General features: G+C 36.6%; 1 protein-coding gene across 4 annotated transcripts in view; it reads left to right on the forward strand.

The window, feature by feature from the left end:
* Positions 1-20,491, forward strand: part of Cask (calcium/calmodulin-dependent serine protein kinase (MAGUK family)) — a 343,930-nt gene that overhangs the window by 266,553 nt on the left and 56,886 nt on the right. For all 4 annotated transcript variants that reach the window (XM_013030852.1, XM_013030854.1, XM_013030855.1 and 1 more), the window contains exons 11-12: positions 3,053-3,174; positions 18,849-18,926. In XM_013030852.1, the coding sequence (XP_012886306.1) occupies positions 3,053-3,174; positions 18,849-18,926 (200 nt within the window). The remainder of the gene's footprint in view (positions 1-3,052; positions 3,175-18,848; positions 18,927-20,491) is intronic.

Raw genomic sequence — 20,491 nt, forward strand, 5'->3', positions numbered from 1 at the left:
GGTCGTGGGGCTTGAACTCTGGGCCTGGGCGCTGTCCCTCAGCTCTTCAGCTCAAGGCGAGTGCTCTACCACTTGAGCCACAGCGCCACTTCCATGAGTACATTTCTTATCAAGCATTATAAATATATTTTTATTTTCTTTAGAAAGCTGAACAAATGAGTTGCCATTGAGCAGAGCAGTTTATGAATACAGTGCCTCTTGATCAATGTTGATTTTTTAATATACAGAAATACTGTTTCACTGGTATTTTTATTGTAGTGTCCTAAGTCTAGAAGTTTATAACTGACTTTCATAACTTGATCATTCTGATAGTTAATTCTGCTGGGGGGCAGTCAGATTCAGAATGACATTGAGGACTAATTTCTTTACTTCAACTCTTGCTTTCCAAGGTTTTCAATAGGGGATGAATAAAATTGACTTTCAACTAATTTCTAGGTTTTTTGCCACTTTGAACAAAGTAAAAGTCCTAAAAAGTGTACATAAAAGGATGTATTTTAGTATTGCCCTCATATCCACTCAATGTTTCCAGTGAAAGAATGCCAGTAAGCATGGTAGGCATAATTACCCAAAATTTAAAATTATCATAGGTAATTGAGCAGATGAATGATCAAGTCAGCACACCCATACCATAAACTGCAAACCAGCAGTAAAAAGGAACAAACTAGCAGGGCACTTGTGGCTCATGCCTGTAATCCTAGCTACTCAGGAGGCTGAGATCTGAGGATTGCAGTTCAAAGCTATCCCAGGCAGGGAAGTCTGTGAGACTCTTATTTCCACTTAACTACCAGAAATCCAGAAGTGGGACTGTGGCTTAAAGTGGTAAATCGCTAGCCTTGAGCAAAAAGAACTCTAGGACAGCACCCAGGCCCTGAGTTCAAGCTCCAGGACTGACTAGGAAAAACCAAAGGCGCAAATTATTAAAATATAAAGCAATCTAGGGGAAATGAATCTCCAGAGAATATGCTGGGTGAAAAAAAAAACAATCCCCAAAAGTTATATACTGTGTGGCTTCATTTGCATACCATACTTAAATGGTAGAAATGGAGAACAGATACTTTCCCAGGGGTCAGGGGGAAAAGGATGGGAGAGAAATGAGTATGTCTACAAAAGGACAAAATGAGGGATCTTTGTGCTTGGAATGTTCCAAAGCTTGACTCTCAATGTCACTCTCCCCTGGTTGTGATATTATACGACAGTTTTGCAGTAGGGTACTATTGGAAGAAACTGGATAAACTTAGATCTTTATGTACTTTTTAAAAAAATACATATATATCTATAATTGCCTCAAAACAGCCAAAAAATTTAAATAGCCACAGTAATTTCCATGTGGATAACCACATGATCCAAAAGATTAACATAAACAGTTGTTACAAAAATCTGTAGCCTAACTAGCAGCTTTCTTTTGCTCTTGTAGAAAACTTAGAACATACAGACAAGAACTTAATGAAGTATAAATAGGAAAATGAAACTAACTACCATTACCTTTCCAGTGTACTTCACTCTTGTTTCTCCTGGCTTTGTGTACATATTTTATTTGTTCATCATAAGTAGTAATATATAGTTTATGTGGCTTTTATTCTACTTTCTTGAATTTTATATCATAAATGTTTTCCTGCATTTTAAAAAATTCTTCAGTTTTTTTTCCATTGGGCCACAGATTTCCTTATGTGGATAGCCTATAACTTACACAGTCATTATTGATTAGATTTATCTTCTGTCTTATATAAGTATCATTATACATAAGTCTCCTACTTTTTGCCCCATAACATAGATTTTTGTTTTAAGAAAGGGAAATTATTAATTCAGAGTGCATGGAGTGCATGAAGATTTTAAAGGCTCTTTGATACATATTACCAGATTGCTTTCTGGAAAAATGGTAGTGATTGCCTGTCTCACAAATAAGTGCATGGTAGTGAATGAAGTCTAAAACAGAAAGAATTATAATCAGTTTATCTTTATCTTAAAAGGGGTTTCTTAATGTCAACACTACTGAAAATTTAGGACAGATAACTGTTTGTGGGCGGGGGGCTATTTAACAATATCCCTAGCCTCTAGGTATAAGATGCCAATAGCCATCTTTCCTCTGCTGTTGCCACAACCTAAAACATCTGCAGTCTCTTAAGAAATGTCCACACTGCACTGTGAAGGCTTAAATGTGCAATGAAACACTTATTCTTAGATTTTCACTGATGTATGTAAATGTTGTTGAAGCTTCACCTCTAGCATTCTTTTTTATGAAATACAAGTGTGCATATTGTCTACATAGTAAAACAAGTTGATCATTTCTTTAAAGCTGTGTACATGATTTTGATGCTCCTCAACATCTCAACTTTCTAATACCTGCAGGTATTAGAAATCTAAAGAATCTTGACAATACTTCCATTCACTTTGCTATACAGAAATGAATTTAACATGGTATTTGAAGCTATCAGGATACCTACCCTCTGTCTATGTCTTTTGGTTAAGAAGGACCTAATACTGTGAATCACTTAGGTTCTCTTGTATGTAAAAGAAAAAGAAAGATTGAACTGGGATTTTTTTAACTAGCAAAAGTTTGAGCCTTCAAAGAAAAAACTTTCCAAAGCTTATTTTATGTGGCAGAAGCTCCCAAGGTCCTTATCCCCAAATCTACAGCTGGCTGTCCTTTCAGTTCTTGATGGAATGTCCTTGTGTAAAAAGTACACCTATATTGTTTCTGTATTTCAAAACACCTTGAAGATTTTGACACCCATGTTGTCTTACTGATTTATAACTTACTGCACCCAGATCTTCTAGTAACTCAGTTATAGGTGGTGACTTCCTTAATTTAAGTAAGACCAGCTTCAGTTTATTTTGGAAAATGAAGAATACACAAATACCTGGTTGAGGACTCACTGAAAATACTCTGCTATCAAATGATAAGAGATTCATTGAAGCTTCTCTTCTGGTAAAAGCACTAAGCTTTGAAGTTCTCATGTTAATTCCTTGCCCATAAGTGTAAGCTTCAGGTCACAAGGATTAGTTTGATGCTGACCCTCTGTACTAGCCGCTTGTTTTTTCTTCATCCCCTTAGGAGCAGTGTCTCAGGTGCTGGACAGCCTGGAAGAGATCCATGCACTTACAGACTGCAGTGAAAAGGACCTAGATTTTCTACACAGTGTTTTCCAGGATCAGCATCTTCACACACTGCTGGATGTAAGTTATTTTTTGTTTTGTTTTTGAAAAGTTAAATATTTACCATACCTTTTTACTTTGCAGAGATTCCTAAATGTTCATCATAATAACCATTTTTTCAGTTACCTTAATCCTAGAAGAAATGTGGCAAATCATCCATCATAGAGTCAGTATGTGTATACTATAAATTCAATATAGCCTCATAAGCCACACTAGAGAAATTGCATATCTTTATCTTTCTAAATAATATATGCACATAAGTGATGTATGAGGATATATATGTGTGTGTTCATTTATTTATATTTCTGTGTGTGTGTGTGTGTGTATGTGTGTGTGTGTACAGGAAGATAAGTAAATAGACCTCCCACTCTGCTCAAGTTTGGCACTCTACCACTTGAGCTCTATTTCCAGCTTTTTGCTGGTTAGTTGAATATAAGACTCTCATGGGCTTTCTTGCCTACATTGGCTTTGAGCTGTTGTCCTCAGACTTCAGCCTCCTAAGTAGCTAGGATTTACAGATGAGAGCCACCTGTGCTGGGCATGATGGTTACTTATATTAAATAGCTCTTACTTTGGGCCCCAAAAATTTGTTCTGTCTTATGGATAGTTTAGTAGCACTGCATTGTCATGATATTATTCATCATTATCGTCATTATCATTGACATTGTTATGTGTTATTTGAATTAGACTATCATTGCTCCATGGGGTACCATTGGGTTTGTAGTTGGGAAGTTCCCGCAGAAGCTCTGTTCTTTCCAAGGACTGGTTAGTGGGACATAGGAAAGAGGTTACAGCAATGTGTAGAGCTCTTGTTTATTTCAGTGTGGCCAGTGGTTACATCACTGCAGAGATTTGCTGAGCTGTTTGAAAAGATCAAGGAGTTTTTGTGTTTGAAAAGCTCAGAGAAGTTCAAATTAGTTTTCAAAACTGCGTTTTTCTTACTGGTGTCAGAAGGTACGTGAACACACCAAGCTTGAAGCCACAGGGAAAAATGCAAGAACATTGAAGGTTTGGACACAAAGTGGACTTTGCCGCAGAGCTGGGCTGTTACTTATTCCCTGGTGCAGAGTTTCTCAGACCTCCTTGGAGACATAACTGTTGAATAACTAGCACACTGTTTGGTAGAAATTGTCACAATTTTTTTAAAAAAAAACCTGACATTCCCTTTGGGTTCTTTTGAATTTCAAACCTAAAGGATGTCAGCATTATCAGCAGCTGTCCTGCCATTACAGCTGGACTTGGAAAGAAGCTGCTAGACTGAAAATGGACCAGACCTATTAAAAACTTCAGCACAGTAGTAGTGTTTGCCTAATACATGCTAGGCCCTGGGTTCAGTCAGTGACACCTTAAGAAGAAGAAGCAGTGTTTAAAAAGAAATGTACTTATTATGTAACTCTAACCCCCTGTTAATCATCACCTTTACAATAATATTTTTGAAAAAAATATAAAGAAGAAGAAGAAAGAAAAGAACATGCTGTTATCTGAATTTTGGAAACAAGTGGTACACAGGAGCTTCAGAGCTGGAATTGATGGCTAGAAGACTAAGCCCAGAACTCCAGGGAAAAAGCTTTAAAACCCTGGCCATCCATTTTTCTTCCTTACAATGTTCTATAGCTCTTACTTTTAGCTTGTTTTGTTTTACAAATCAAAATTGTTTCCTTTTTAAGGGTTTCAAATCATGAGACTCTGACATAGTTTTATGGACAATTAATTGACTTAAGGTTGCTATGTCCTACAGAGCCATTTTATGAAATATCTTTATCATATTTATGCTATTACTGTTAATTCAGTAACACTCTAAATAACTAAGTTTTAAGCCATACTTTTTACTGACTACAAGAAACAGGATTAAATCCTTGGAGATGACTAAAGATTATTTTTGGACTGCAAATGGACCAGACCCATTAAAAACTCTGCAAGCTCAGAATTCAAAAAGGCATTAATTAGGATTTGTTTGATGGGAACAGAATTACTACCGTGTTGAAAGTCCTGTCATTTGCAGTAACATAGATAAACCTAGAGGGTATTATATTTAGTGAAAAAAGCCAGGCACAGGCATGTACCACATGATCTCATTCACATGTGGAGTCTAATAAAAATCGATCTCATAAAAACAGAATAGTCATTATGAGAGCCAGGAACTATCCAGGGGATGAAGTGATAAAGAAAGGTTGGTCAGCAGATCCAAAGTTACTACAAGATAAGAGCAATGGGTTCTGGTGGTCTATTGCATAATAAGATGACTATGCTTAACAAAATTTATTGAATACTTCAAAATAGCTAGAAGAGAGGATTTCAAGTATTCTCACAACAAAGAAAAGCTAAATAAATACACAAAGCAACAGGCTAATTCATTGATTTGATTATTACACAATGTATACATATATCAAAACATCACACCACATTCTATAGATAGGTAGGATGACTAAATGTCAGTTTCAAAAAGGGGTAAGCACACTAGTTCCAGAAAGAAGCAAATGTTTTCTGATTTGAATTCTAGTAAATCTAGTTTAAACTGTAGTTATAAATGGATACAGCATTCTCTAAATATTTATTAGCTAACCACTTCCACCCTGGCACATTTTGTAGGGAGAAATACAGAGGCATGAGGAGGAACTGCTTGGTCCGAATTGTTCCAGCCTGCATTTAAAAATATAAACCACTAGTGTTGAGATGGTGTACATATAAAATGTGTAGATCAATTTTAGTAAAACAAATTTTAGGCTCAGTTGGTAGGGCAGTAGCCAATGAGTAAAAGCATCAGATACCAAATTCAAGTCCCTGTCTCAAACCAAAAAAAAGAAAAACTAAATTTTGGCATAGCTATTAGTTTGCTAGGACAGCAAAGCCAAAGTGTCTCAAACAAAGTAGCCTAAAACAACAGCAATTTAGTCGAGCACCAGTGACTCCTAACTACTCAGAGGCTGAGATCTGAATATTGCAGTTCAAAGCCAACAAAGGCAGGCAAGTCTATGAGACTCTTATCTCCAGTTAACTACCAGAAAACCAGAAGTGGCACTGTGGTTCAAGTGGTAGAGCATTAGCCTTGAGCAAAAAAGAGCTCAGGGACAGCGCCCAGGACCTGAGTTCAAGTCATACAACTGACTTTAAAAAAAAAAACAGCAATTTATTCTTTCACAGTTCTGTAAGTTACAAAATGCTACATCAGGTATCAGCAACCTCCAAAGGCTCCGGGGAAAAGTCCTACCTTACCTCTTCTGGCTTCCTTGGTGTGCCTGGCTTATAGATACATTGCTCCAATCTTTGCCTACACTTATCACATCAGTCTCCTCTGTGTCTGTGTGCTTATCTGAGTCTTCACATGGTCTTCTTATAAGGATACCAGTTAATGGATTTGAGGCCACCCTAATCCAATGTATCTCATCTTTTAAAAAGAGCTGCCATTTCCAAATTAGGTCACATTCTAGAAGTTCTGGGTAGACATGAACTTAGGGGAGGTTGGAATTTAACCTAATGTTGCATGAAAAACTGATTTTACCATTTATTACCTCTTCAAGCATGAGTAAAAAATTACACAAATCTCATATTACATAATGAAATAAAATAATGAAATATAACCCTGTCAGTCATTCAGCTTTCTGAGGAATAAATGGTAAAATATAGTCCAAGTCTTCATGATACTTTGAATGAGTTATGGCTTGGAATCTGTGTATGATACGTTGGATGGTAAGTTGATGGGTGAGGTTTTGGTGATTTTTAGTTTTCAGATTAAAAAGCATTTTTCACGATAGAGATAATATTTAGTCTTTCTTGGTTTCTTGTAGAAATTTTCCTATTATAAATGTTTACTTTGTAAGTCAACAATGTTATAAAACATTGCTAAATGACACATTTATCTTTCTCTCTGCCAAATTTTGAGGACCAAATTGTAAACATTCACCCACCATCTGTCACACCTCTGAACAACTACCAGCATTTGTTCTGTGCTGCTGTTTCCATAGTAAATCTGATGCTACTTCATTAATATTCTCTTTATAGAAAATCTTTGAATTGTTTCCTGAAAACCTAGGCAGCAATTAAATTAATAAAGCAAAAAACTAACTGCCATAACAGCTTAATTTAGTTACTAGTTTATAAGTAGACTTTTTGAATAGATTAAGTGATGTTTTACAATATTGCATTAGAAATAAACTGGTACTTGGAAGCATCCATATTTTCAATGGCTGACATCTCCATTATGTTTTACTGTTTGGGGAGAGTTAAGAGTTTTTCCATCTGGCCTTGAGTTGGCAGTTGAAAATTAAACTCTTGATTTACTGTTTGGGAGTTTTGGGTGTTTTAGTGTTTTGTTTTTGTTTTTGAGATGACATTAAATTAGGAGTCATGTTTAGAATAGCCTGCTTTTAGAACCCAGAAGTTTCCTAAAGGGGGGAAAATGCAACTTTAATAATAATCTGCTAAAAATGTTTTTGAGCACTTTGTGGGTCTAAGAATCTGGAAATGCTAAAGCTAAGTTTCTCGTGACTTTGTAGTCCACTCAATTCTGCACGTAAATGTTTGGAACACAGGACCTTAAGAGATCTAGCAACTGACCACCTCTCAAAATCCCATCCAATTTAAAGAATCAGATTTTGTTAATAGAAAGCAGCTTGGTTGCTGGCATCTGACCAGTGGTGGTGGTCTTTGTGCTGTTTACTTCCTGGGGCTGAAACTGTCTATGCAAGTGTACTATTGCTCACTGTGGTCTACATTTTTATCAGAGGAATGTGTGCTACTTCTCTGAATGCATTAGAGACCACAGGGGTCCCTCTAGCTCCTATATTTGTTCAGATGAATTTCTTCTTAAAGCCAGGGTTTGATATTTACTCAGGAATACCAAGAGTAATGAATCAGCTTGTCCTCTGTCCCACTGTTACCCAGAGTGCCATTCTCTTTTTATGACACCATAATCAACTTTACCAGCAAGCAAAGGATTTTTCAGAAAGCCTTCAAAGTGCAACAATACTGATTCTTCTTTATGCTATTCTTTCGGAAAGGAGGGGGGTCTGCCCCTACAAAAGAATGCAGTAAGGCCAGTTAAAGAATGTTTGAGGAGCAGTTTGCAGCATTCACAATCCAAGAAATAGCTGTTTTCTTCTTGGTAACCCTTCACATATAGTCTCTTAAAACCAATGCTGTCAGCCTTTATGGTGATCTGTTTTTAACTTTTCATACAGCAATTTTTTTGCTGCAGCTGCTTGTACAAATGCTCAGTGTTTACTCATGTGAAAGAAAAAGCTGCATCAAAAGCCAAAATTAATTAAATAAGATACAATGTAACAAACCTAATGTAGCATAAATGTCTCTTAAAGCAGCAAACTAATAGTGAGGTGTTCATTTAGTATAAAAAGCATTTGCCTATAATCATAGATGCTTACAAAAAGCAAAGTTTGAAAGTGAAGCTTTAACACATTTTTTAAAAAATAGGAAATTCATATCAACTGTAAAAATTTCTCACAGTTGAGCAAACTCTTGTATCTGGTATCAAAAGTACCCTCTCTTAGAAGGTTTTACTAAAACAAAATAGTATCTGCCTACATAGTATCTGTCTTCCTTTTGCTTATTTTTTATTTTGCTCAAGAATAGGCAATGTGATTTGTTTCCTACAGGACTTAGTTTTAAAAACTATTTGCCAACTTAAAAAAAAGACCTAGAAAACAAGCAAGTTAGGTCATCTGAGGCCAGTGTTGGAGTTTCTCAGTAAGAGCTGCCAACTGACCAGAAATCCATCACATTGGCCTATATTGTTAAACCACCAAAGGGACAGTCTTGAGATTGAACTAGGAGGTTCAAGTAAGTCTTAATTTCTTGGATTCAAAAGTAAATGCCCATAAGGGCAATGTCCTAATAAGCCGAAAACAAAAGCAGCCCTGTGTACAGACAAAATGTGAACCAATCAAGGGCTCCCTTACAAGTGTTTTTCTGTCAGAGTCCAAAGCATTTTTCAACTCATTCAAAAAAATCTGAAATTAGTCCAGATTTTTTTTTGGTGCCAGTCATGGGGGCTTAAATTCAGGGCTTAAATTCATTGTCCCTGACCTTCATTTTTGCTTAAGGCTAGCAATCTACCACTTGAACCACAGCATCACTTCTGGCTTTTTCTAGGTAGTTTATTGGAGATAAGAGTCTCATGACTTTCCTACCTAGGCTAGCTTTGAACCATGATCCTCAGATCTTAGCCTCCTGAGTAGCTAGGATTATAGGTATGAGCCACCAGCACCTCTGGTCCAGATTATCTTACCTTTTGTCAGAAGAAAACTAGAATTGTGGATTTAGTAGCATGTTAAATTGAGTAGTATATTATTAGCCAGCTTGGGCCTCTTCTTACACGTAGGGAGATATTCCTTATATATAGCTTATCTTGTGCTAGCATTTCACTGCTATAATTTTAGGCTAAAACTTTCCTGGGGTATCAACTCAAGAGTTTCTAGCCACTAAACATAGTGTTCAGGCCATTTCCAATTCAGATTATCCAGTATGAGCTGTAGCCTGTGTAGGGGTGACCTAAACTCCATGCTAGAACTCTTGCTTATTTCAGTTACTAGGTTTGTAGATTTGGCACACACTTTTAAATAAGAAACAAGTTCAGTTTAAGATTTGTACAGTTTGGCTATTTGCATGTTTTCGGAATGTTTGGGTAGAGAATTATCTCATAACATAAACTATAATGATAATGTTCAAAGAAAATAGAAGTAGATGCTTCAGATGAGTGCAGTACATTGTTTCCATGAAAAAAGAGAATCATCTACAGGGCTAATGTTTAAATGCTTCTTTCAGCTGTTTATAAAAATTAACTTGATAAATAAGGCTGCAATAAACATAGTCGTGCTGGTAGCTTTAGTGTGGTCTTGTTTGTAAACATTTGGGTAAATGCCCAAAAGTGGGATTGCTGGGTCATAGGGGAGCTCTATGTGGAGTCTTTTGAGCAACCTCCATACTACTTTCCAAAGTGGCTGAATGAGTTTACACTCCCACCAACAATGCAGTAAGGTTCCCTTCTGTCCACATCCCCTCCAGCATCTGTTGTTATTAGAGTTCTTGATTATAGCCATTCTAACTGGGATGAGGTGGTATCTCAATGTTGTTTAGATTTGCATTTCTTTTATGGCTAGAGAGGTTGAGCATGGCCATCCTTCTTTCCTCTTCAGAGAAGTTTCTCTTTAAGTCTTTAGCCCACTTATTTATTGGGCAGTTGTTTCTTTGAAGATTTGTTGTTGGAGGGTTTAATTTTTTGAGTTCCAGGTATATTGGAAATTTCACAGAATACAGGTTTTTAGGAAAAACACATTGAATACTGACAAGATAGGCATTTTTTAATCTGTAAAAGAAAAAATGGCCCAAATGATTGTGATTTTTGTAAATCATAGTATTACAATGATAATATTATACATTCAGTGATTTGTCAAATGGACAGGTTATATAAGTTCTTCACAGAATTTATCCTTAGATATCATCTTGTTTAACAATGCTAAAAACTTTTACTTGGGTATTTTCCTCTTTGTTTTTGTTTTTAAGAAATAGAATGTCGCTATGTTTCTTAGAGTATTCCTGAACTTGTGGACTCAAGTAACCCTCCTGCCTCAGCTTCTCAAGCAGTTGGGACCACAAGTGCCTGCCACCATATTCAGCTCTTCCTTTCCATGTTTTTAAGCTAAAAACATACCAAGTTTATATGTAAACTTCAGCAGAATAAGATGGAAAGATGATTAGATTTCAGAAAATTAGCTCTAATGCAGCTAACAACTCCCTGTATTTTATTTTACCATCTGGGAGCTTCAAAGGCTTCTTCATTTCCATGAATATTTGTTGAAAATCAACTATGGACACCACATTGCTGCAAACACTAAAAATAATGCAGAGATGAAGATATCACATTTAAAACACAGTGGCATTACCTTTAAATCAAGAAAGAGACAATTGCATGCATTTTGCCATGTCTGGCCAATGTGAAGGTAGTTCTTAATAAAACAATGATAACAATAACTTTAAATAACAAAGATTTATAAAATAAAACAAATACATCATTACTTTCCAATGTACTCTAGAAATTCATAGGTGCCTATAAAATTACTTAAATAAAAATTACATTTGTTTTTGTATTAAATCACCTTTTCCTAACGTTAAATTTCAAATGTATATGAAAAAAATTACATTGCCTATGGATGACTGATCCTCTCAGTTCCCCGAGAAAATGTGACATGACAACCTTGTTCCTAGTCAGCTAACTGCTGCTGCTGCTGCTGTTCCTCCTCCTCCTCCTCCTGCTCCTCCTCTTCCTCCTCCTCTTCCTCCTCCTCCTCTTCTTCCTCCTCTTCCTCCTCCTTCTGTACTGGTCCTGGGGCTTGAATTTAGGGCCTAGCTACTGTCTCACTTAGCTTTTTCCCTTAATGTTGGTGCTCTACCACTTGAGCCACACCTCCACTTCCAGCTTTTTGGAGATAATTGGAGATAAGTCTCATGGACTTTTCTGTCCAGGCTGGGTTTAAACCCTGATCCTCAGATGTCAGCCTCCTAAAAAAGCTAGGATTGCAGATGTGAGCCACCAACCCCATTCTCTTTTAAATGTTGGTCTTGATGAATAATGCAAAAACTATGAGTACAACAAAGACTTCTATTTTAGGACTAAGAAAATGGTAGAGAGAGAGAATGGATTATGGTCAAAATGGAACTCCATTTAATACTTTGAATTTAAATTAGAAGTGACATATTACTAATTTCATCTTTATGTTGAAAATTATGATCTCAGGATATTGGAATTGATTATCAATACTAGTTTTAGTCAGCTTTGTTCAAAACATCTGGAATGGAGAACGCAACCTTCTAGTGGAACTGTGCCTACTCTCTTGAGACAAATTAGGCATGTCCCTGTAAGAGCAGATCTATTTGTGAATGAGATGGTGTAAGACAGTTTGTTCCCCTCATGACTGATCACATTTCCTTGTTTTCGCCTTGGTGCTGTGTGGGTTCTTTTTGTTTTTTATTAAAAAGTGCTGAAGTTGGGGTGACTAATTTTAATTTCTTCAGAAAAAAAGACTAATGAATTTATACATTTTTGTTTTGTTTTCCCTCTAGAAATAATTTATTAGCATCCCCTCCCTCAGTACTTCAGTTTTATAAATACGATTATCTTCACATTTGAAGAAAGCATATAGAATAAAAAACATATATTTTGACATTCCAATCCACCTTGAATTTAAGCTTCAAGAGCAAATTATCACCCTCAAGCCAAATTCAACCAACCACTTGTTTTGTAAATAAAGTTTTACATAATACAGCCTTGCCCATTCATTTGTGGATTAATAACAGCTGCTTTTGCACAGTATCACAGAGTTGAGTAGTTATGACACTGATTGGGCCCCAAAAGCCTAAAATAATTTCTGGCTGACCATTTTGTGACATGGCAAGGCTTCTACTTGATTTGCTAATAGCTTTAAAATCATATTTAGTATATCTTTGCATGCAGCCTACAAATAGCATTTTCTATAGTTTGTTTCCCTCTTCAGATATTGCTGAAAGTATCTCCCTGGCATGAGGCATTGTGTATTACTGATTTCAATACAAGTTGAAAAGATCTGATGAAAGAAAAGACAGCATATCAACATGTCAAGATCTCATTCCCTGCTGCTCTGGCTGTATAACCTGGAATGTAGCATACTTCTCCTCACTGAATGTCAGCTTTGTCCTCTGTGTTAGTTGGCTTCCAGTTATTGTCACAAAATACCTGGGATAATCACCCCATACAGGGGAAAAGTTCATTTTGCTTTACAGTTTTGGAGGTTTCAGTCTGTGGTTGACTGGACCTGTTGTTATGGACCTGTAATAAGGCAGCATATCATGTCAGGGATGTATGGTGGAGGAAGCCAGGAAGCAGAGAGGAAAGGGCTTCACTCCTAATATTACCTTCAAAGATCTCTCTCTCTCTCTCTCTCTCTCTCTCTCTCTCTCACACACACACACACACACACACACACACACACACATACACACACACACACACACACATACACACAGTAACCTAACTTTCTCCCTTTAGACTCCACCTCTTAAAAGTTCTACCACTTCCATATAGCAACCACAGGCTGGTCCTTCAGTATATGGGCCTTTGGGTGGCATTTATCTAAACCATAGAATTTTGTAAACAAAAGGAATTTAATCTCCTTTAAACAAAGGAATCCAATTAGATTGTTATCTAAGATGTCTTCTACCCCAAAAACTTAATAATATAAGTCAGATTTAAAATATACCCTAAAAAGATGAAATTAAATGTGGCCAAAAATGTATTTATTTTCAAGGGAAAGGGGTTTTTTTAGGAGAAATGATATCTGCTTTTTAAAGATGCAAGCTAAAATAAGTCTTCCCATTACATTTTATTTTTATGTGACAGATATCTATTTATATTTTCTGTGTGCTAATCCAAATACTCATTTTTTAAGGAAACATTAATGAAGCATCTACTTTGTGTCTTCAGCCTGGGAGATGCTATTACCTAATGTCAGAGAACTCAAGGGTCCAGACATAGACTAGGGAAATAAGCCCTTACACAGCATGTTCTATAATCATGAGCCTCAGGCAGCTAGTTCCTTCTTGGCTGCTGATGCCCATGGTATGGCAGACATCCCAGTGTTGATGCTGTCCTAGGTAGCTAACATGCGGCTTTGACATCATTTGTGCACTCCTCAGCTGGCTCCAGTAGTAACCTCTTGACTCCTTTCCTCAGGTGCTACCACAGCCCCTCTTTCTAGATTCTTCTGCTCTGTCGCCAGGCAGTTCTCTGGAACCAGGGTCCATCAAGATGGCTCAACCAAATTGCCTTCTATGGCATCTCCGTGACTCACGAAACACATTCTTGCCCCAAATAAGTTCTGTTAAGTGTGAAGTGCCCCAGATAACTTCCAATCACAAAAGAGGCAGACACCAGCCTCTTCTGTTGGGACCTAAAACACTACATGCCAAGCCTTTTGTCAGCATATAATATGAAGATGGCCCATGAGTGAGAACTCTATAAAAATACCAGACTCATCACTGGTATTTAAAACACTTCAATGGTGCATCACATTGGGCCTTTACTCCATTGATAAGTTTTATTTGTCTGCTTTGACACCTTTTACAAATGCTTCCTATTTATTTAAAAGTATCACTGAAGCCAACACCGGTAGCTCACACCTATAATCCTAGCTTCTCAGAAGGCTGAGATCTGAGGATCACCATTCGAAGCTAGCCCAGGCAGAAAAGTTCCCATGAGACTCTACTCTCCAATTAACCACTCAAAAGTAAGAAGTGGTGTTGTGGCTCAAGTGGCAGAGCACTACTAGCACAAAGAGGCTCAGGGACAGCACCCAGGCCCTGAGTTCAAGTCCCACAACCAACAGAATGTACCCCTGAAATATTTTGAATCTCTAAGACAAAAAAAGCAGAGAAAGTTGGCATATTGTGCATGTGCATCCATTAGGGCTTCCCCCTGAGATAGATTCAGTTGGTATTGCTGAGGACCATACTACTCTCAGATCTCCAGGGCAATCAAGCCATTCTAAGTTTCTGGGCCTATGACTAAATATGTCTGTGGAATTTGTGGGATCTTTAAAAACAGGTGTGGTCTTCATTTTCATCTCTAAAATCTTAGTAAATAGAACCCCACTGCCTAGTACATAGTTGAACCTCAGTAATTTCAAGGTAGATAAACTGATGGATAGATGAGTAAGTGTATGAATGAGTCAACAAGAAGTTACTTCTCTCTTATGGTGACCCTTCCTGCTTCAGTTCATTCTTGCCTGTGTAGTTAATGAGTAGGCAGTTGTGAGTCACAGTGTAGTCATCTTAGCCACATGGACTCCATCATTTCCTACCATTAATTCCACAGAACTTTAGGTAAATGTAATGGAAATTCATAATTCTGGACCAAAGAAGCTGTAGGTGTAAGCACCAAAGTAGAATCTTGCAAGTATTGATTCCAGGCACTTTCATGCCTGCCACCTGCAAAATCATTGCAAGGCTATTTTACCACTGTGTCTCAGTTTTCTGTATGTAAAGTGGGAATCTTAGTGATACCAACCTCATGAGATTATAAGTTAAGAGCTTATACTGGTAACTAACATTTAGTAAGTACTTTATAAAAGTAGTAATTATCATGGTTAGTAATAAGGTCAAGCATCCCTTATCTGAGATATTTGCGAACAAAAGTGTTTCAAATGTTGGATATTTTTCCACATTTGGAATATTTGTATATACATCGTGAGGCATCTTGGCAATGGGACCCAAGTCTAAGCACAAAATTCAATTGTTTGATATGTGCATTGCCTGAATGTAATTGTAAATAATATTTTTAGTTCACTTGGATTTTTAGTTCAACCCTTCATGTGAGATCAGCATTCAAGAAGTTTTGGATATTGAATGTTTCTGATTTTGGATATACTCCAATTAGGGATGTTCAACCTAAACTACTACTTCTCTCAAAAGTTAGCACTGGGTAGAACACTCAGGGATGTATTAAAGCACAGATTTCTAGACATCATCGCAAATACCACTAGGGCCCAGGAAAATCTCTCATGAGCACCCCAGCTGATGCCAATACAAGTCCTCCAGAATGAGGCTAGAGGTGCACTACAGTGGTAAAGCGCACATGGAAACCCTGGATTCCATCTCCAGCACCAAATGTGTGTATTTTATCATTTATTACATATATTATTTATATTATATTTTTATTATATTTTTTTCTTGTTTTTTAATTTAATTTTATTTTTTGTGTGAACATACTGTACAGAGGGGTTACAATTACATGGGCAGGATAATGCGTACATTTCTTTTTTTTAATTTTATTTTATTTGTGAACATACAATTACATGGGCGGGATAATGCGTACATTTCTTACCAAGAATTGCAGCCTCCTCCTTTGTTTACCCTTCACATCCCTTCCAGCCTCCCCCCTCCCCCCAATCCCAATCCTTCTCCTTTCCCCCCTTCCCCCCCCCCGCCCACCGACATTGTAAAGCTCATTTTCGACATGACAACTTGTACTTCTCATTGTTGCAACAGGTCATTGTATTTTTATTATATTGTATATTTTTTCTAAAAAGAAGGAAAGAAAATTACAATCACATAAGACCTAGAGGACTCTAGTTGGCATAGTAAGACAAAATCAAAAATCAAGTCTAGTTTGGGGAATTAGTGGAGTGTTCGTTGCTTTGTGAGTAAGAATAAACATAGAAACTAATCCTAATCATATTTGAAAGTATTGCTTGGTTAAGAAAAAGGTAAAATTTGCTTTTTTTATTCATTTAGAACTTTGCTTCATCATTAATATTTTGAAATGTCAGAGATAACTACATGTCTTTTTAAGTGATATGTAGAAATATATACATGTAAATAGATATATAGATATGTGCCAGTCGTGGACCTTGAACTCAGGTCCTGGGCTTTTTTGCTCAAGGCTAGTGCTCTACACTTGAACCTCATCTCTACTCCTGGCTTTTTAGGTAGTTCATTGGAGATGAGTCTCATGGACATTCTTGCCTAGGCTGGCTTAGAACTTTGATCCTCAGATCTCAGCCTCCTGAGTAGTTAGGATTTACAGGCATGAACCACAGGTGCCCAGACATTGAGTGTACACTCTCGCTCTCCCTCCTTCCTTCCCTCCCCACCTCTGTTTCTCTCTATATATATTTTATTGAGAATAAACTTGGCATGAGATCTGCCCTCCTAATAATACAAGACAATAGTATTGTTAACTTTAAGCACCATGTCATACAGCAAATCTCTGGAATTATTTATCTCGTGAGTATACTGTATTTTATTTTTAATAAGTTTTTTATTGTGAAAATACCATACAGAGGGGTTACAATTACATGAGCAAGGTAATGAGTACATTTCTTATCAAGCATTGTTGCCTCCTCCTTTGTTTTTCCCTTACCATCCCTGCCCTCCCATCTCCACGACTATACTCCCCCCACCCCTGCCAAAGTTGTAAAGTTTATTTTTCGACATAGCATCTTGTACATTTCATTGTTGCAATGGATCCACCTTTGTCCCTATTTAAACAATTTGTTTTCTCCCTTCCCCTCCCCAAATTATACCAACATCAAATACAGTGAAAACGGGTTATACCGTGGAGGGCGGGTAGCATACAAAGCAACAAAAAAATCACCTAATAAATACCTTAGAAACAATAGCAAGAAAGCAAAAACCACTTGTGTCCTTATGTTGAGGTTCATTTCGCCTAACATCATCTTATCTGAGCTTTTCTGCTTGTCTCAGACATATACTAATTATTACAAATAAGGGAAACCATGGCATCTATGTTTCTTTGGGCCTGACTTACTGTATTTTAAATGTATACTACATTTTAACTTATGATTCTTTTTGTTGTTGTTGTTTGTTGAGGAGGTCATTTTGTTTGCTTGTAAGTGTTCTTTGTGTGTGTGTGTGTGTGTGTGTGTGTGTGTGTGTTACCTGTTTTTATAGACTAATCTGGGAAACTTCACTATTCACAACATTATTTCTATGAGAAAAATACATTTCCTAGTTCCAAATTTCAATTGACAATCTTTAGAGATAGGAAGTGACAAGAAGATCGAGCCCATCCATGTATAAGCTATAGCATTGGGCAAGCCATCTATCATGAGTTCCCTAAAATTATTAATACAGTGGTTTAAGTAGACCAGCAGTTTGCTATTTCTTTAACCTCACAGTACTTTCTTAATTAATGGCATCCTTTAATAGCCCCTGGTCTGTTTTCACAGTGTTCTCCCTAGGCATTCTTATGTAGCATATGGCCCAAATATTTACAGGTCATAAAGATTTATCTTGCAATCAGTATGAACAAATGAAAAGATCATGTTCACTGTCAGTTCTCAGCTGGTATTGGTATGCAGCATGAAGGAAAGAACAAAAAAATCCCCACCTATTTTAGAGAAGTTAGGAAATAGAAGCTTTTAGACTCACTAGGGTCATTTTTAACTTTCCACTTTCAAAACAGACTATTGACTAAAAGTCATGCATTTGATGTAGAAACTAACGTTTTAATTGCATTTCTAAACTATGGAGATTTTTCTCTAAAGAATTAATGTTCTTAGTAATAAGGTCAAGTTAGAATCATTTAGGCTTATGAGTTGTTTTTAATATATCTAGTTGCTTTTCAGTGTCTTCTCATGGTCTTTGAATTGCAAAGTCAAAAATGTATGTCCTTGACTTGCTGCTGAAGGATGCCAGTACTGATTTTGTTAATGAACAGCCCTAGGAAAACAAGCATAAACCTTTTGTGTGAACATTCTTTACTAGAAGGAATGGGGCCTGCCCTTTCCCAAGACTGAGGTTTCTGTGAAAATTCTTTCAGACGTGCCTTGAAGAAAAAAGGTTCTTTCATTTTACTTTGTATTCGTGTTATTGAATATGACTTCTGTCACAGGGAAAAGGGAAAAAAACCCAATTGTGACTGTTAAAATATCAACGATTTTAAAATGCCAAGCAAAGTACTGCATTTTCAGAATTTTGGGCCATCTATTTAAAGATATTTGCTAAAAGAGATGGGTAAAACTCATAATCTGACAAGTGCATAGAGTGATGAAGAGATTAGTTACAAAAGGATCCATGGAAATCATCTGCTTGCCTTTTCAAGTGGGAAAATACTGCTTAGTGAAATAATAAATAGGAATTATATAACAGAATCATGAGTGTTGATTGGATTTTCTTCCTTTTGTTTTTAGCTTTATGACAAAATTAACACAAAGTCTTCACCGCAAATCAGGAATCCTCCAAGTGATGCAGTACAGAGAGCCAAAGAGGTAAGTGATCTAATTTCTAAAAGTATTTCTTAGTGTCTCATATTTACTCTTTATTTCAGATATTTCTGTTAAAGGCATTTGCCTTGGCATCTCAGTTAGACTCATTATACTCATATTTGGAATTTCAAAGCTTATCACTGAACATACATACAGGAAAGAAAAAGATCTCAGCAACAAAACTGCCTAGATTTCTAGTTCTGGTTTTGCTGTATTATTTACTTTAATATGTCACTGTGTCTGCCCATTTTACTTCTTTTTTTAAAGTTTTTTTTACTTCACTTGGTAGAAACAGGCATAGTATCAAATTTAGATTGTGTTTTTTAAGGTGCAATTCTTTGAAAGTTAACTAAATTACTATAGCAATTATACATACTGAGTCCAAAGAAGTCATGTGCATTGTCAATATACATGACTGTATCTGCCACAAAGTTTTTTTCAAATTCATTTATTATAGAAGCATTATTTGGCAGACAGTTTGGAAAATATAAATTGATCTGTCATCCTATCCCCTTAACAGAGGAGTGTCCATCTTGTGTATCTTTTCCAGTCATTATCCATTTGCATTTAAATTGTATATAGTTATATTCAAAATGTATCTTTTTTGACTGAGGTTGAGAGTCAGAGTCAGTACCTGCCACTTTCGCTAATTGCCTAGTAATCTGCCAACTGAACCATGCCTCAAACCCCAAAATACATCCTCTTTTACCTCAACATTATTATAAGATTTTTTTCATTTTTTGATCTTATAAGTCAATGCAAATAAATATTTCCCTTTTAAAAATATTATTTCTGATAAAGTGAGATTACTAGGTAAAAGAGTCTGAAAGTTATAATCCTTGCCCAACCATATTTTAAACATAAGACTTGCACTGAAAAGTATTTTCTATTCACTATAAAATAAGATGGATGCTGTGGTAGCTGCCATGCCCACCCAGTTGGTCAGGATAAGTTGGGAGAGATTATCTTATCATTTGCCCACCAAGCACTTATTGAAACAAATTAAGGTATCATGGGCAGGAATCATAAGTCATATCCTAGTCTTTATGATAATCAAAGAGAATTGAAGCAGAATTCCTTGCCTTAACAAGACAGTGAAAAAAGATACTGACAGTTAGGCACCAGTGGCTTACACCTATAATCCTAGCTATTCAGGAGGCTGATATCTGAGGAGAGTGGTTCAAAGCCAGCCCTGGCAGGAAAGTCCATGAGACTCTTATCTCTCCAGTTAATCACCAAAAAACTGAAAGCAGAGTTGTGTCTCAAATGGTAGAATGCTAGCCTCAAGCTAAAAAGGCTCAGGGACAGTGCCAAGGCCCTGAGTTCAAACCCAGGCCCAGAAAAAAAACTACCAGTTTCTTCCTAACCATACATAGGAGCTCACATCTCTATAAGTTGCGATCATAGACTGTGAGGGAACAGAACTGTGCAAAGAACAGAGTCTATGCTTTCATCCTTTTGCTTCCCAGCAAAGAAGCTAAAGACCTAAAATACACCAAGTGGTTTATCATCATGAGACAATAGGAATCAGTAACCTAACCACTAATTTGCTGTGTATTTGAATAAGA

The sequence above is a fragment of the Dipodomys ordii genome, unplaced genomic scaffold (assembly GCF_000151885.1).
Source record: "Dipodomys ordii isolate 6190 unplaced genomic scaffold, Dord_2.0 Scaffold134, whole genome shotgun sequence".
NCBI lineage: Eukaryota > Metazoa > Chordata > Mammalia > Rodentia > Heteromyidae > Dipodomys > Dipodomys ordii.